Source organism: Medicago sativa, chromosome 8 (assembly GCF_051527215.1).
Source record: "Medicago sativa cultivar Bolivia chromosome 8, Bolivia_mono, whole genome shotgun sequence".
NCBI lineage: Eukaryota > Viridiplantae > Streptophyta > Magnoliopsida > Fabales > Fabaceae > Medicago > Medicago sativa.
In genome coordinates this window covers 74,101,494-74,118,567 of record NC_140756.1, presented here as the reverse complement: position 1 = coordinate 74,118,567, position 17,074 = coordinate 74,101,494, and the positions used below count along the sequence as shown (strand labels likewise).

The 17,074-nt window shown below is 34.7% G+C and overlaps 1 protein-coding gene across 1 annotated transcript; it reads left to right on the top strand.

Annotated features, from left to right (window-relative positions):
• Positions 1–6,195: 6,195 nt before the first annotated feature.
• LOC146901415 (uncharacterized) lies at positions 6,196–7,806 on the top strand. The gene is made up of 3 exons (XM_085732625.1): positions 6,196–7,083; positions 7,191–7,262; positions 7,472–7,806. The coding sequence occupies exons 1-3, from the start codon at positions 6,406–6,408 to the stop codon at positions 7,475–7,477; spliced, it is 756 nt and encodes a 251-aa protein (XP_085588751.1). The 5' UTR covers positions 6,196–6,405; the 3' UTR covers positions 7,478–7,806.
• The last annotated feature ends 9,268 nt before the right edge of the window (positions 7,807–17,074 follow it).

The window sequence follows — 17,074 nt, the reverse complement described above, 5'->3', positions numbered from 1 at the left end:
GTTTCATCATCCTTCATTTTGAATAACTCATACTGATGTACAAGCAGGAGAGCCTTTGCTTCTTTGACCTTCTTGCTCCCTTCATAATTTGAACAGAGAGAAGCAAACATAGCTTTAGCAGTGGATTTGTCACTCATCTTCATGTATTCTGCTTTGGGTATGGCAGTGACAAGAGCTCCTCTGATAATATGGTGCTTCTTGTAAAGTTTCCTCAGTTCTGGAGTATGTTTCTTTCTATCCACAGCAGCTCCTTCTTCATCAAGGACTAAACCACCAACGCCGTCTTCCAGAATATCCCACAATTCTTCATCTAGGCTCATGATGTAACTGTAAAAATTGGTCTTCCACCAAGAGAACTCTTCAGCATCTCCATTGAACTTTGGAACTTTTCCAACACTGGTTTTCTTACTATCACTATAATCATGTGAGACATTTTTATAGCTAGTATCACCATCAGGAGGAGGAGTAGTCATGTTTTTCTCAGATCTTTGACTGTTGCACGGTTAAGTGATACACAACAGACCAAGGCTCTAGATACCAATTGAAGGTGAGAAAAAACACAAGAAGGGGGGTTGAATTGTGTTTTGAAAAATTCTTCGTTTCTCTAAACAACTGAATACACTGATCAGAAGCTAAGTGAGACAGCTTCTGAAGTGATGATCAGAATCTAAATGCAGCGGAATAAAACAGAGAGAGAGAAGAAGAACGACACAAAGCAATTATACTGGTTCCTTCCACAATCCGGAAGTAGTCCAGTCCCCCTTGCACTTCCAAGGAGATTTCACTATGAGTAATATCTGATTACAAATGCTCAAGCACACAAGCAAGAGACTTCCAATGCTCAAGCACACAAGCAAGAGACTTCCAATGCTCAAGCACACAAGCAAGAGACTTCCTTTGCTCAAGAACACAATCAAGAGACTTCCTGCTCAAGCACAACTGCAAGAGACTTCCTAACTAAACAAAATTACACAGAAAATTGTTTAAGGTTGAACACTTGATATACAATCAGAGGTGCTCGCAATACAAATCAGATACAGACTCAATGGACTTAAGAATTTCTAAGATATGACTTTGAGACACAGAAATTCTAAGTGAATGCAGAACAATTTCAGCAGAGGTTTGGTACTTGTGAAAATCTTGTGAGTCTTTCGTTCAGCGTTCTTGCATTACCAAATCTCTAGGTCTTCACTCCTTTATATAGAGGTGTGAAAGAGACGTTGTGAAATTGCCAGCACACCAAAGAGTCGTTGTTGAAGCTTGATCTTTCACCAATGATCTTTTGCCTGATTTGGTTGTTGTCCTATGAAGAACAAATTTGAAATCCATTCCTTATCCAAAGGAACATCTATGCAGGCGAGACCGTATTCTGGAGCTGTTTTCTTGTCTTGAAGTGCAGACACAAAACAGAGTAGTGGAGAACGTGGTTGTACAATTCGTACAAAGTACAATGTCAACGCTTTCGTCCAAATTGCAAACACACACCTTCAAACACCTTTGAAATGACCGTTGCAAGCTCCACTAATCCTTTGTTTGTGTTTTCGAATCCAATAGACAGCTTTTGCATTGATGATTCTTCAATTCTTGATTCTTTGCAAATCCAGTTGATATTCAGCTTCTGGTGAAATGACTTCTGATGAGGCAGCTTCTGATGATGCAGCTTCTGATGATGCAGCTTCTGATGAGATGACTTCTGCAGCTTCTGATGATGCAGCTTCTGATGATGTGACTTCTGGACCTCTTGTCTTCAGGAGCACTATTCTTCAGGAGCAGCTTACTTCAGGAGCGCTATTTCTTCAGGAGCAGCTTGACTTCAGGAGCGCTTTTTCTTCAGGAGCAACTTGACTTCAGGAGCGCTTTTTCTTCAGGAGCAAGTTGCCTTCAGGAGCGTCCAAGCTTCAAATTTTTGTTGTTTCCATAGCTCTTTATTTGCTCATTCAGAACCAATGATGATGTAACTTTATACTTATGGTCCTGTACACTTGAACAAATATTAGCTAATCCAATTTACAATTTTTAATACCTTGTTATCATCAAAACTCTTTAAGGTTTATTGTTAAACACATTTTGTTCCAACATTTCTTTGCTTTACTTAGTAAGGCCTTCAGATAGTTCGCATGGGACATAGTAATTCATATCCTTTATTATAAAAGCTAGACTTGCTTGGCTATCATGTTTGTCCTAATCCTCCCTACTTTGCCCTAATTCCCTAGCTTTTTTCCCTCCTAAACATGTACTAATTGCTCGAGTAATCTCATCCGTTCAATCACTTGATCACATCCGTTTATTCAAACTTGAAAAAGTTCTCTCACTTCGTTAATGCAATTGAATGCGTATTAAAGCCTAATCAAGTCGGTCAACATTCCCCTACACTAATTGCTAATCAGAAATAACATAAACATCCCTTAGAAAATGGCAATTGAAAATGTTTCACGCATACATTTTTTACTGTTTCACGCATACACTAATTCCTATCACATTATTCTACTGACATTTCAATGTTTCACGCATGCATTTTTTACACTATAATGTGCTATCCGATATAGAGTGATAGGAAGATATGTGTTTCAAGGTGAAATTTCCCTCGAATTTTCCCACTAAAGTATGCACTAATCACTCTACCAATTACTACCTATTAAAAGCAATTATGACTTACTTATTTCAAATATTAACACGTATCAAAGTTGATTCGATTTTGAATATTAATTATTACGTACTGTTAATGGCAATTAAGAACGTAGTTAATGGCTTGAAAACGTCGTTAATGGTGATTAAAAAAATTTAAGTCGCATATTTTTATATAGGAATTACTTTTAATTGCTTTTATGCATTATGCACCAATCACTCTACCAATTACTACCTATTAAAAGCAATTAACTACGTACTTATTTCAAAAATTAACACGTATCAAGGTTGATTCGATTTTAAATAGTAATTATTACATATTGTTAAAGGCAATTAAGAACGTAGTTAATGGCTTGAAAACGTTGTTAATGACAATTAAAAACTTGAAAGTCGCATATTTTCGTATAGGAATTACTTTTAACTGCTTTTATGCATTATGCACTAACAACTCTACCAATTACTACCTATTAAAAGCAATTATGACGTACTTATTTCAAAAAATAACATGTATCAAGGTTGATTCGATTTTGAATAGTAATTATGACGTAGTGTTAATGGCAATCAAGAACGTAGTTAATGGCAATTAAAAACTTTTGAATAGTAATTATTACCAATAGAAGACTATGATTAATCACATTTGAAACTAACGAAGAGAATTGCCAATTACCTATTTAAATACCACTTAGTTGCGCTAATACAGCCATTCTCGACTTTAAGCAAATTTAAGCAAATATAACCCTTTCTTGCACTTGCTAATATGGCAAACATTTTCACCCTCATTTCAGCTGTGACAGGTGGAAAGAAGGATTTGGAGTTGATTGTCTGCGTGGCCCATATATGGCTGATCCGTGATAAGGAAAATCCAGACGATATCATCTTCATGAACATGATATTGGTTGATGAGAAGGTATATTATATAAATCGATTGTATAAATAAATGATCCTTTTTTCAAGTTGCCACTACGATAACATATACTATGGTTTATGTTAATGACATGTTATTTTTTGTTTAGCGAGGACGGATCCATGCCACTGTTCATAATTTCCTGGTGCCAACGATTCAAGGAATGGTTGAAGAAGGAGGAACATATAAGCTAGAGAATGTCATGGTAGGATTTAATGAGGGGAATTACAAACTCTTGCCACACAAGCACAAACTTAATATGGAATTGGTGTAAGGCTTGGATCAAGTTTCAAAGGAGTCAATTTTTGTTTGTTTTATTTGTAATGACTATTAACAAGAGTTACTTTAAGACATGAGTTGAATACGTAAGAAAAAAGGGGGTTGATGATAACCAATGATGAATGTGAAAATACTAATATCACTTCAAATGTCGTTTTTATAGTATTTCATAATGTATGATAACTAATGTAAAATGTACGGTTTTCAAACTATATTAATGTCAAGATGATATGATTAATGTAATACACTTTTATCATGTGAATATTTCATATTTTTTATTATTATTATGATATAACTTATTCGTACATATTTTAGTCGGTAGGACCCGTGCGGAGCACGGGTCGATGGTCTAGTATTCAATTATAATCAAGTATTTGTTCAGTTAGGGTAACATAAAGAATATAATTCTTTAATATCCTTTATAGTTCTCATTTTAATCTCACTAGGCTGATTACACAATTAATTAATTAATTAATTAATCAATTCTCGATAAAGCTCGACAACTGGCTTTTACTAGGACAAGATAAAGAACCAAGGCATTTTTGTTCGTCCTAGATACAATATGTTTATGATTGCAGATCGATACAACTCACCTCTTGCATAAGGTAAGCAGTGAAATCTCTTGTGAAGACGTCATTGGCTTTCCCAAGGGAGGCTCATTCACCACAAAACATGTAACGCTCCTGCGGCATATGATAGTAACAACTTAGCATAAGAAACATCTACTAAATCAATTGAGACAGATTAAGGGTCTAATTCTTACCTAAGATGACGTAATGGGGAATCCTTAGAGGATGAACTTGAGATCTCAATTCCATCTTGGACACAACAGAAGATGAACTCTTCAATAAAATATCAAAATAAAACATAATTGGAATACTAATCTAGTAAGGAAACTAAAATTATTATAAGAAAATGAGATTCTTACTTAGGGAAAGAGTGAAAGTAGTAGAATAGGGTTTTTCACACTTTTTCATTTCCTCATCAATAACGAAACCTTCAACATATAGAGGTTTTATACTCGAAGAGCATTGTTCAAAGGCTTAATGTATAAAGAGAAAAATAAACCACACTAATGAAGAATATGGAATGAAATCAATGCAGTGAAAAGTGTTCTTAACTATGTAATAATTGTCCATGATCAAGAGCTTGATAAACATTAATAGTGAATTTGGATTCAAAGTTAGGGATTTGAAGACAATGACTTAATTTGGGCATCACAAGATGTCACATGGTTGCAAGGTTGATGAAGAATGAAGAATGTTTCAACATGTTGCCATTGCATGGATATGCCAAAGTTGAATTTTGGTGTTTGGAGGAGATAATTTGTGTAAAGAATGAGGAAAACGAGAATATAACTGATTTTACTCTAGGTGATTAATAAAATTGGGTTTTAGGTTTTTCACGTGAAGGTACGACACTCATGATATGCGTACGAAAGAATCTTTGTTAGTAAACTCAAAAAGAAACACGAAAACCATATATGTGCATGAAAGTATATCACACATGCAAATATAGACAAAGAGATTGTGCGAATGCGAAGACACACATTGTGCATACGACACAAGCATGACTTAATACACTCTTAGCCACTAATCCCAATGCTTCTAGAGTGAATTCTACATATTTAGGACCTACATTATTACATATAAATCCTAAGAATTTGTAGAATATTTTATTTTGGGATGTTACATTCATCGATTTTAGGTGTCCATTGTGCTCAAGGTTTTACATTCCCACTTTACCAGTGATTCTGCCGTAATCAAGTGATCATTCTTTTACATTTGCGCATCTTCCTTTTGTGTCGAAAGATTTTCTCTCATGGTTACTTATGCACTCAAGACATTAACAATTGTGTGACCTTATTTCGTTTGGCTTCATATCTAAATCTCATTTGACCCACTTTACAATAACCTTGTTTACAACTTCAACATTCCCAATAGTTTGAAGCTACACGACTTAGGTCAAACGTTGCAGAAAGCACAGGCCTTTCAAAAACATTTGCAATTCTTTACCAATGAATTAGGTTCTCGAAGGCTACAGATGAAACCTCATTAAATTATCATTTGTCTGCATTTTTAAACCTTCATTATCTTGTAAATCTTTTTATATCGACACAAGTATACATAGTACAACTCAAAGATTAAACCAGATTTTTTTTAATATTTCGTTTTTTTTTCATTTATTATTGATCATATAATTCAACCAGATTAAACCATGATCGAGAGATCTCATTGATTAAATTTTGGATAAGAGATAGAGGAAGGACCTAAAGGGGAATAATTAGAAAGAAGGTAGGGTAGATTGTAACTTACACTAACAAGAAGAATGATATAGAAAACTCACACACTCACGCTTATATTTTGCATTCCATAGCACAAATAAGCACATAGCATGAGACTCCTTCTTGTGTGGCTTGTGTAGGCAGCACAACGCAGCGCCCCCTTTTCTCTCTGAACTCAATTCAAAACCACCACCCTCTCTCATTTCATCAACAACCCTAAGCTCTAGGGTTTCTCATTTCCAAACGACACCGTTTAAACCCTTCATCGTTAACCTTCCAACGCCGCTACTATTTCTTCACCGTTCATTCATCAATGGCTACTACTCCTGCATCAGTCAAGTCTCAACCTCTTCACAACTTCTCTCTCCCCTTTCTCAAATGGGGCGGCACCGGAAAAAACAACACCAACGCCACCAACCACCACCGTTCCCGTCGTCCACTCGATCACGCTTCCGAGCCTGATTCCGAGCCTGACTCCCGTCCTCACCGACTCGGATCCCGAACCGCAAGAAACCGATTCGGATTTGCTTCTTCTTCTTCATCTCAGAGACAACCTCCCCCAACGCCGTCGTCGAACAACGAAACTGATGACGATGCCGGTGACAGAAAGCGCGACGCTGAAGACGATGCTGAAGCTGAACCTGAAGCTGGTGCTGGAGCAGAGGAGATAGTGCAGAAGCCGTGGAATTTGAGGCCGAGGAAGCCGATGATACCGAGAGGTGGGTTTGAGATCGGAGCAGGAGGTTCTAGAAACAACGGCAGCAACAACGGTGGAGAATTGCAGGAAGGTGTTAACGGTGAGAATCCAGCTCCGAAATCGCTGAGGCTTAGGGGTTTTGCTGATACAAACTGTGGTGAGAAGAAGGAAAAGAGGAAATTCTGGATCGCTCTTTCGAAGGATGAGATCGAAGAGGATATTTTTGTGATGACTGGTTCTAGGCCCAATCGTAGGCCCAGAAAGAGGGCCAAGAATGTTCAGAAACAAATGGATGTATGATAATTATTCTCAATTTCTCATTCATTCAGATTTTTTTTCCTTTCTTCTGATTGATGATTATGAATACTATTTGTTTATTTGTTTGTTTATTTTGTTTTCAGAATGTTTTTCCTGGATTATGGTTAGTGGGTATAACTGCTGATGCTTATAGGGTAGCTGATACACCAACAAAGGTACTTTTTTTTTCTTCTGAGTTTTATCTGCGAAGGACCGACACGAACACGGACAACGTAAATAATTTGAGAATGTGAATTAATTGAAAGTAATCACATGTGTCTGTGTCGGATACCGGACACACATTTGATAAGATGTGTTGATGTGAGGTTTTTTTTCAATGATTTTGTGGTGTTTATACTGATTGTTTGATGGTTGATCATTGCAGAGGTAGAGAAGCTGTGAAGTGAATTGCAGCTTGTAAATGGGGTCATGGGATTGAGGTATAAGCGTGAAGGATATTGTAAAGAGAAAGTGTGAAGGAAATGTTGGAGATATTGGATTGGATGGAGAAGATTGAAGATGCTAATTCTCTTGTTTTTGTTGGTTTAAACAAGGGTTTAGTTTAGTTGGTATTTTTACTTGTTCATCTTAGTGGTAGTGGTAGTAGTTTATTCCTGGAAGGAAAGAAATATATATCTATATCAGTATATATAGTTTAATTAATAGAGTAAGAGTTTATTATTACAATGATAATGATAATTTCAGAGCTTTTGTTTGGAATTTTGCATTTTTGGGGGCATTATATGAAATCTGATGCCTTCACTTGGTTTTGGTGTTTGACAGGCTTGTAGCAAGCTTGTAGTTAAGCTAGCAAAGCCTCTTTATACTACATGCTTCCTGGCTCTGGATGAGGACTTTGTCCCAAGAACGGCCCTTATGAGGTTGAATTAGTTTTTATACAATGACTACATCATGGCTTCTGCCTTTCTGGTTTTCATGTTGTTATTTTCATTGATTTGCTCCTTTTAACTTTTGCATTTATAATCTTCATTATTGTCATCATTAAGCTTTGCATGAAGAGAAATAAAATTGTTGGCATCAGTGGAAAGAAACTTCTATGCAGTTTGTAAATTGTTTATTCTGATTATAACAAAATGGTTTCTATCTTTTAAAGCTAAAGAATTAGATGAGAATAATCAAGTATTGTAGTATTTGAATGTCTTGTTGGGGTATTTGTTTATTTACAAAGCTATGTTTGTTTTCTCTTTTTGGTTTGTTAATTAACTTCATTTGACACTTTTTTAATATATTTGCCAACTATATTTGAAATGTTTGATCCATTGTGTATTTTTTTGAAATGCTTTGTCCAATGTCTTTTCTATTACATAGTTCATTTGCCAGAGGAGGAAAAGTCTCCCAAGTCTCAAACCACAACCTAGTGTCTTTTTTTCTTTCTAAATTCTGATCATGCTCAGCAAGATTTCAGTGTTTTTACCCAATGAATTTATTTCTGTTTTTGAATCCTTTTCTCAAACTGCATGTTTGATGTACGAGTTTGCAAACTTTTATTATTGATGCTTTATTCTATTTTAGTTGGCAACAATCAGTGTGAGGGGCAAATAAAAAAGCTAGTAGCTGCATGCATCACCTTCCTTTATTCTTTTGTTGTGTATAATTTTGTTTCTTGTTCAGACACAAGAGCCTAAAGTACTTAGCTTTCTATCTATTTCTTTGAACTTGGCTCTGCATAATTTCAGTTTTTAATGACAAAGTGCAAACAGTGTTCACTTGCACATAGTTCACAATTGTGGTTGGTATCATGTGTCCTTGCAATGTGTACATTTCAATTTTCTGCATTTTGCGTAAGATCCGAAGGAACAGTATTAGGCATGCAGTTTGGATTTGTATGTTTCGGGCAGATGAAGTGATTGCCAAGTAACCTCTGCTATATTACATTCATGCCACGTTTACTTTCAAATTTCCTTTTCATTATTATTAACTGTTGGGTACATCAAAGGTATCCTTTCAGGCTCAGGATTTCGGTTCGAAATTGATTTATTGAAAACAAACTGTTGTTTAGGTTCAGTGTGATTTTGACGTGTGCCACTGTAATTTTGTCAAAAGTTTCAATTTGGAGGGCGATTTTGTCTAGCTCATCATAAATCAATACAACTGCTAATTGAGTGGAGTTGAATAAAGTGAATGATTTGATTAACCTTTAGTTTAAATATATGGCCGGATTTATCGAAAGTGAAATACGCTGAATTGTTAGATTTTTAACTAAAAATGTACATTGTACATTTTTTTATCATAAAAAGAAGAAACAAAAGCTCTGTTTTACGCGAAGCATGTCCAATCAGCTTTTGATACCATTATGAGCAGAATGGGGGATCTCATGACTAGTGTGGTTTATGTGGAAGTCGAAACTATATTTTGGTTAAAAAATAAAAAAAATCAACGACGTGTCTGCATAGTTTTATCCTATTTATTATTTAAGGAAAATGCTTACGATTGGACTTGGTCTGGTCTTGTAATTTTTTTTTTAGTAATATAAGGTCCATAGATATTGGTCTATGAGTTCGGCTGCCAATTGATCTTATATGAAGGTTTGACTGATCAAAGGTCAAACCCCCGAAAGTCTTAACTATACCAGCATTTTCCTGATAAAAATGGAGAGGTGAAAAGGAGAGAACTTTTGATTAGAGGAGTGTTATTTGAACAACCATTTGGGGTGACAACTTATGTGACAACCAAAATTTACAAAGAAAAAGTAGTATTTGCACGAAAACCAAAGTAATAGAGAGATAAAGTAAAAAGTAATGTGAGTATGAGAGAGAAAGTTGTCACAAAAGTTGTCAAAAAATGGATGTTCAAATATCTTTTCTCTTTGATTATGATGTAAGGATTCTCTCACGCTTAGCAACATACCTCCCTCCCTCTACATTGAACCATCGTGGGCAGGGCCGGCCCATAGCCTGTCGAGGCTGGGCTATGACACCGGGCCCTGATTATTTTGGGGCCCAAAATATTTTTTTTTTAAATACAAGTCCGTAGAAAATGGATTATATACGTTGAATGTTAGATAAATGACGGAAAAAGTGCCATGGTCTAGTGGCTTCCTCTGTGTTTTTTAGCTTCCCTGACCTGGGTTCAAGCCCCAGCAGGCTCCTTTTTATAATTTAGTCTTTTTTTTCTTGTTTTATATATATTTTTTTTTCTTATGTAGCCGAATCCAAACCCTTTGTTTTTTGTACCCAATTATTATTTTTTTTAAACCATCAATCTTTTATGTGCTTCCTTTTGGGGCCAATATTTTAAATTATTACGGGGTCTCTAAATTGTTTAAGACGGCCCTGATCGTGGGCAACTCCCATTTTCCCATTCTGTGTCAATATGGCAGCGTTGTGACCCCATTTCTCTACGCCGAAGCTCAGCTTATATCGACTCCTTCACAACAAGTCACCGCATCACCTCCTCTTAAGAATCACCACCTCACCTTCATTACCACTTCGATTCTGATTTGCATGGGCAGTTATTAAAACATTATAATGATTTCCACTAATATTTTAGGAGCACCGGCTTCCATGGCATGGTCCAAAAGAAGAAGAAGAAGTAAGGATTACATTTCCCCTATCATATCTGCAGTGTCACTATTTGGCATGTTGGTCACAGTAATATTCGATGGTCAACAAAAATATCTAAGAGAAGGCAACACACCAATTTTATTAACAGAAGTGCTATACAGTGCGAAACGAATGCCCACGAGCGGAAATAGCGGAATTCAGGTCATGGAAAGCAAAACACGGAGGAGAGAGAATTCAATTAGTTAATGTATAGACAAAGATCTAAGGGTGGTAAGTGATTTGTGCTATCTCGTGCATATTTATTGTCGCACTATAAAGCATTTTTCTTTTATTAATGGTTGATCTATAGTTGAGAAATTTTACAATAAAAGAGAATCTGAGTTGTAAAAATCAATATATGGTATGTTGGTTGCACAATAATAACTACGAGAATTCAAAAACCAATTTAATTAATGGTTGATCCATCGTTGCGAAATTTTGAAATCAAGGAAACTGAGCTCACCTAGAGGTGGTGTACAAATCGATATAGTATTTGGTATGTTGGTCTCACAATAATATCAAGAGAAGGCACAAACCAATTTAATGAATGGTTGATCCATTGTTGAGAAATTTTGAAAAAAGAGAAACCAAGCTCACCTAGAGATGCTGGAAAAATCATTTCTTTCATTGAAACTATTGGTATATTACAAATTGATTTCTTGTGTGTGTTTTTGGATGGAGAGTGGAGAGGACGTTCGCATTGGTTGGGTGTGTAACAAAGCGAGAGGGTAGAGAGAAAAAATCTAGTGCAGATATATCATATTGTTCTGTTCAGTATTTTGTAAAATATGTCTTGCGTGTTGGGTGACTTGAGCATCTCGTGCATCGTAGACGACACCTCTAAATAATGATAGATAATATTTGAACAATCATTTTTTGATGTACTAATGCAATGTAGATATTGGCACAACAAATAATTATCAAGAAAATTAAAATGAATTTGCATGAAGAGTTGTCCATTTAGTTGTCTCAAAATGGTTGTTAAAATACCATTTTTCTAAGTTAAACTGAAGTTAGCTAACCAAGTTAACTTTGAACGCTTTTGATTTCCATGTAATGGAGACTCCTCCGAGGGAGCTTCAAAATATTCTCTTTGATGACAGATCCGGCGCTTGCATGCCTCGGAATGTTCGTTTAGTTTTGTAGTTTTCTTCTTGGGCTTTTGCCCTCTTTTGTACCAAAAAAAAAAAATACCATTTTTCTAAATAATACCCCTTCATCAAATATTCTCCAAAGACTTAGCTATGCTATGGTATCACTGATATGGATGTTTGGAGTAAAGTTCATGTCCTTAACTTCACGAGGCTATTGCAAGATACAAGCGTGATCTGAATTGCTTGTGACACTAGTGATGAAAACTTGGTAAAGTCCCTTCTGAATATCATAAATAAACTCACTTGTGTTATGTTTCAGGAGGACTCTTATTGGAAGCTAAGATACAAAACATTATGGCTTAAAGACAGAGACACATACAACAGTTTTTCCATGCTACAGAAAATGCTTGCAAAAAGAAAAATACCATTAGACATCTTAGAATAAAAAACAACAATCTCATAGAAGATTAAGAGAGAATTTATGCTCATTTAAATTCCTATTTTTAGAGGCTCTATGTAGCTCAGTGGAGAAACATGACATTTAATCTTGATGCCCTTGGCCCTTGTATCTCTGATGAACATAATAACAAGTTGATCATGCCCTCCACAGAGAAGTTCAGAATGGCCATCTTTGACATGCATCATGAAAAATATCCAGTTTTAAACGACTAAAACCCATATTTTAAAATAAGTTTTAACTCATCGTTAACTAAGACATTTTTCAATTAAGCCTCTCGTGTTTGGCTTCATGAGGGTCGCTTTCCAGATAATTTAAAGGGTCTTCATGAGGATCGATTTATGATGTATTGATTACACATATTTTTATAATAGGGCAAATTACAATCACCTCCCCTGTGGTTTATTAAAATGGCACTGACACCTCCTCTATTTTTAAAACTTACACTGACTTCCCTTAAGTTTTTATAAAATAGATTAACACTTCCCTTCCCTCTTAACACCGTTAATGCTCAGTTAATTTTGCTTTTTTTTTTCTTTTACTTTTTCTTTCAGTTCCATGGTCACACCATCAGACAAAAAACAAAAGGGATCGTTGTTGGTTTTCAGTTTCACCATCCATTCCATATGGACTAAATGCCAAACCATAATCATTAGCAAATCATTAAGTTTTCTGTGATGCATCTCCATATCATCATCCAATTATTCTCCCAAATTGCAATTTTTTCTTCGTTTCAATTTCATCATTCACCAAAAAAAGAAAATTCAATTCCATCTCCAACAAAACCCTTCCCATTTTCTTTATCTTTATCTTGGTATTAATAACTCCCCCAAATTGCAATTTAATTTATTAATTTCAATACAATTTCTCAAGGCATGGTTACAAATACTTTAACTGTGTATATTGTATTACTGTCCGTATCACTTCAAAAGAACAACGAGGGGTTTAAATTAGAAGAACAAATACAATATTGATGATCATGCAAAACTATGAAGTGGTATGCCTCTAAAGGATCAATTCAAGATAATCAATTGAAGAAGTTCCTCTCAGGAACGATGATTATATAGTAAACAAACCATCCGGTAAGGCCTTGAATTTTGGTGAGGTTCAATCCTTGAATTTTGCTGCCGAAATACAGAGAGTGCAAGTATAATATTTATTAGTTGCATTATGATATGAAATGATGGGAGATATTATCATTAGAGCGGGTGCACTTAAGCTGTCAAAACTGCAACCCGGCCAAAATTGTTTTCTGTTTAATGGTGTGATTGACGTAAAAAAACAAACAATATTAACGGAGTCTTAATGGTGTTAAGAGATAAGGGAAGTGTTAATCTATTTTATGAAAACTTAAGGAAGGTTAGTGTAAGTTTTAAAAATCGAGGGGGTGTCAGTGTCATTTTAATAAACCTCAGGGGAGGTGATTGTAATTTGCCCTTTATAATAAGTTACTCTCTCATTTTCACAATGAGTGTCACTTTAGCAAAAAAAATTATTTTAAAATGAATGTCACTTTACATTTTTAATACAACTTTAATTTTTTTTCTTCCAACTTTACCTTCAATAAATACTCAAACTTTTTCTCTCATACAATTTTCAATTCAACTCTAAATTTGTGTTTTTCTTATAATGAAAGGGCAATTTAGTAAAGATGTTATGTTTAATGATTATTACATTTCATTTATTGATATGTGTGTCAAAACCTTAAACGACATTCATTGTGAAATGGAGGGAGTACCATTTAAAGGCTTAAAGAGTGCCCAATGGACACTAGTTAACATTTTCCTAATTTAAATTAGAGTATCGCTGACAAGCGCACTAAGGGCGTTCTTTAAGGATTTTATTAAAGAAAATTTTGTTTTGGTAATACAAATTGTTACTTTAGTTTATGCAATAATTACACCTTTTTTTTATGGGTCTTGCTAACAAGTGCCCTAAGGACATTGTTTAAGGAACCCAAAAAAAGAAACTATGTCTTGAAAATACAAGTCAAACACTTTTTAAAGTCATAACCGTACAATTTTCAATACAAAAATTGCTACTTTTAGATGCTTAAACAATGCCTTTAGGGCACTTGTTAGCATTTTCCTTTTTTTATACATATAAATTTGGGGAATTAGTCACTTTAGTCCCTGAATGGGAGATGATTCGTCACTTTAGTCCCTGAATGAAGAGAAATTGCAAAACAGTCCCTGCATGGTCAATTTCAAGGACTAAAGTGACTAACAGAGTCTACATTCAGGGACTAAATTGACTAACAAAGTCTACATTCAGGGACTATTTTGCAATTTATTTGCATTCAGGGACTAAAGTGATGAATCTCTTCCGATTCAGGGACTAAAGTGACTAATTCCCCTATAAATTTATTGTTTTTAGCGCTTTAACCAATGCTCTAATGACACTTTTATTAGTATTACTATCATTTATCGTTATTGCAAAGGTTGAGACCGCAAGGGATCTCCATCCAATATTATTATGCCATGTCATTTACAGAATCCCCGTCTAAATTAAGCTCTGATTAAATGTCTTAAAACTATTTTGCATAAATGCATTTTTTACAATATATCAAGCTACTTTTGCTCCAAGTAGATACATCCTGGATAGTCCTCGTGAGCTTAGCTCAATTGGTATAGACGATGCATAAAAATATGCAAGGTCCGGGGTTCGAACCCGGCCACCACCAAAAAAAAGATACATCCTGGATAATGACACCGCAATTCATGATAGTTTTATTTCTGCAAAACCAGTCCCACCAATACTGGCAACTTGAAGGACGTTCTTGAATACTGGCATGGAAAATATTTTGGCCTCCCTTCCCTAATTGAAAGGAAAAAAAAGGGAAATTTGTTTCTGTTTGAAGAATCTCACATATGAAAAAAAAAATCAATATTAGAACCCACCCGGAAAAATTAAAAAATTAACTATCATATGTCTATTTTGCGAGTTTTATACAATTTTCTGTCGGTTTTAGGTTCCGGTTGATCCAAATTCCTGCAAAGTGGTGTAGTGGCCCCCCAAAAAAATTAAATAATTCAATTGTAGATCTATTTTGAGAGTCTTTAAACAATTTTTCAACGGTTATAGTTTTCTGTGGTTTTAAAAGTGGCATGCATGATTTTTGTGATGCTTATGCTTGGAATATTGTCATGTCAACTGAAAATTCTCTCAGTTCACAGTCATAATGTACAAAAAAAAGTTTCATAATTTATAGTAGTTGTTAAATACGTAATTTTTTAAGTATCCATCCTAATTTTTTAGTCAAACTCCGTCATTTCAACTTCGTACTTAATGCTTGTTACAACTTTAATTTATGTTTATATATATTATAATTAATTTTAGTGGTCCACCCAAACTTTTTTTTTCTGGCTCCGCCACTAAACGCAGGAAAGGAAAAGATTATTAGCAACGCGGTAACAGTACTGGCTATCCCTCATATTGCATAGCAGCATTTATTTTTCCAACTACTTTAGCATGTATATATCCATGTATTATTTATGTTTTGATTTAATTTTTGTGTCGATAATATATTTTGATGTGTGTTGCAAATAGATGTGTATTGTAAATCCGCGTAAATTTGTAAATATACATGCTCTCTGTACAAATATGTATGCTTTTTGAGCTGATACTTTTTAGATTATATAATACAAATAAATATTTTATGTATCCGGTTAATATAACCTAAAATATATCAATAAAATGACCAACGATGTTGTTAAGAACTAGTATAATGAGGGGTTTGCCCCATTTTAGAATATACAAACTGAAATATAAAGTTTGTTTTCAAATTATATTTGTATATTTGTTGAAAGGTTATTAAATAGGATTACATGGATTCAATGGCAAAAGTGCAAAATATCTAGTCCTATGAGTTTTGAGAGGTTTTGAAGTATATATTCTTAAATGATATAGAAAACGCTTTGGATTATATAATCCAAACGGGACGCAATTGGGAATTTGGAGGGCTTGCGAGAAAGATTGGTGGTGGAAAAAGAGATTCTCATAATTCTCCTGTCTAGACTTGAAAATTGTTCAATAACTTATCAATTTAACTATTATTTTAAAGGATACAAAATCACCCATAATTCTCATGATTTTTTGTCTATAGACCAAGTGGAAAGTACAGCTTAAAACCCACACACCCAACTGCAAAATTATGAGTTCAAACACATGTGAAAATGTACAATTTAACAATATCAAATTAAAGTTGCACCTTTTGTGGTGACATTTTAAACAAATTATTTAAAAATAGAGTCTTGCTAACTTGTGTCCTATGAGCTCAATTCGAAAATCTGAACTGCATAGGGCGCGTTATAAGCTCATAGGGTGGAAAAAGAAACAGTCTCTGAAAATTTGCTAACTAATTGGGCTTTCTAATCGGGTGATTTGATCCATATTTCGTCATTGTCCAGCTCTTAATGGACTTTCCATTAGATTACTCTAACTTATGAGAAATTCTCCCCCAACACATACACACACCTCTCTCGCCCCTTGCTTTTTTCGAGAATGCCCTTCGACTTTCGGATTTTAGAATTTGAAACATATTTCTTTTCAAAAAAAGCTATTTTTACTCAATAATATTTTCAAAGCTAAAAAAATGTAGAGTTTGATAAACGTGTGATAGCATCATGGAAACAATAGCTTTCAAACATGCACTAAGTTACTTAAATATTTTTTCTAGAATTTTTTACTATTTAATATGGCTTAACTATTGAACATGTCAATCTGGTCTTGTCTAACAAAATTGTCGCAACAAGATGAGAAATCAAACAATGCTACACAAAGGTGAAGAACAAGATAACGTCGTATTCATACTACAAAATCACGAAGAAAAAAGATTAAAATCATATCTATGTGAAAACTATTCATTTAGATTA

Bases quoted from the DNA above. Each gene is read 5' to 3' on its own strand.
- LOC146901415 (XM_085732625.1), top strand. From the start codon at position 6,406: ATGGCTACTACTCCTGCATCAGTCAAGTCTCAACCTCTTCACAACTTC. The intron at 7,084-7,190 runs GTATGATAATTA...TTTTGTTTTCAG, and splicing joins ATGTTCAGAAACAAATGGAT to AATGTTTTTCCTGGATTATG.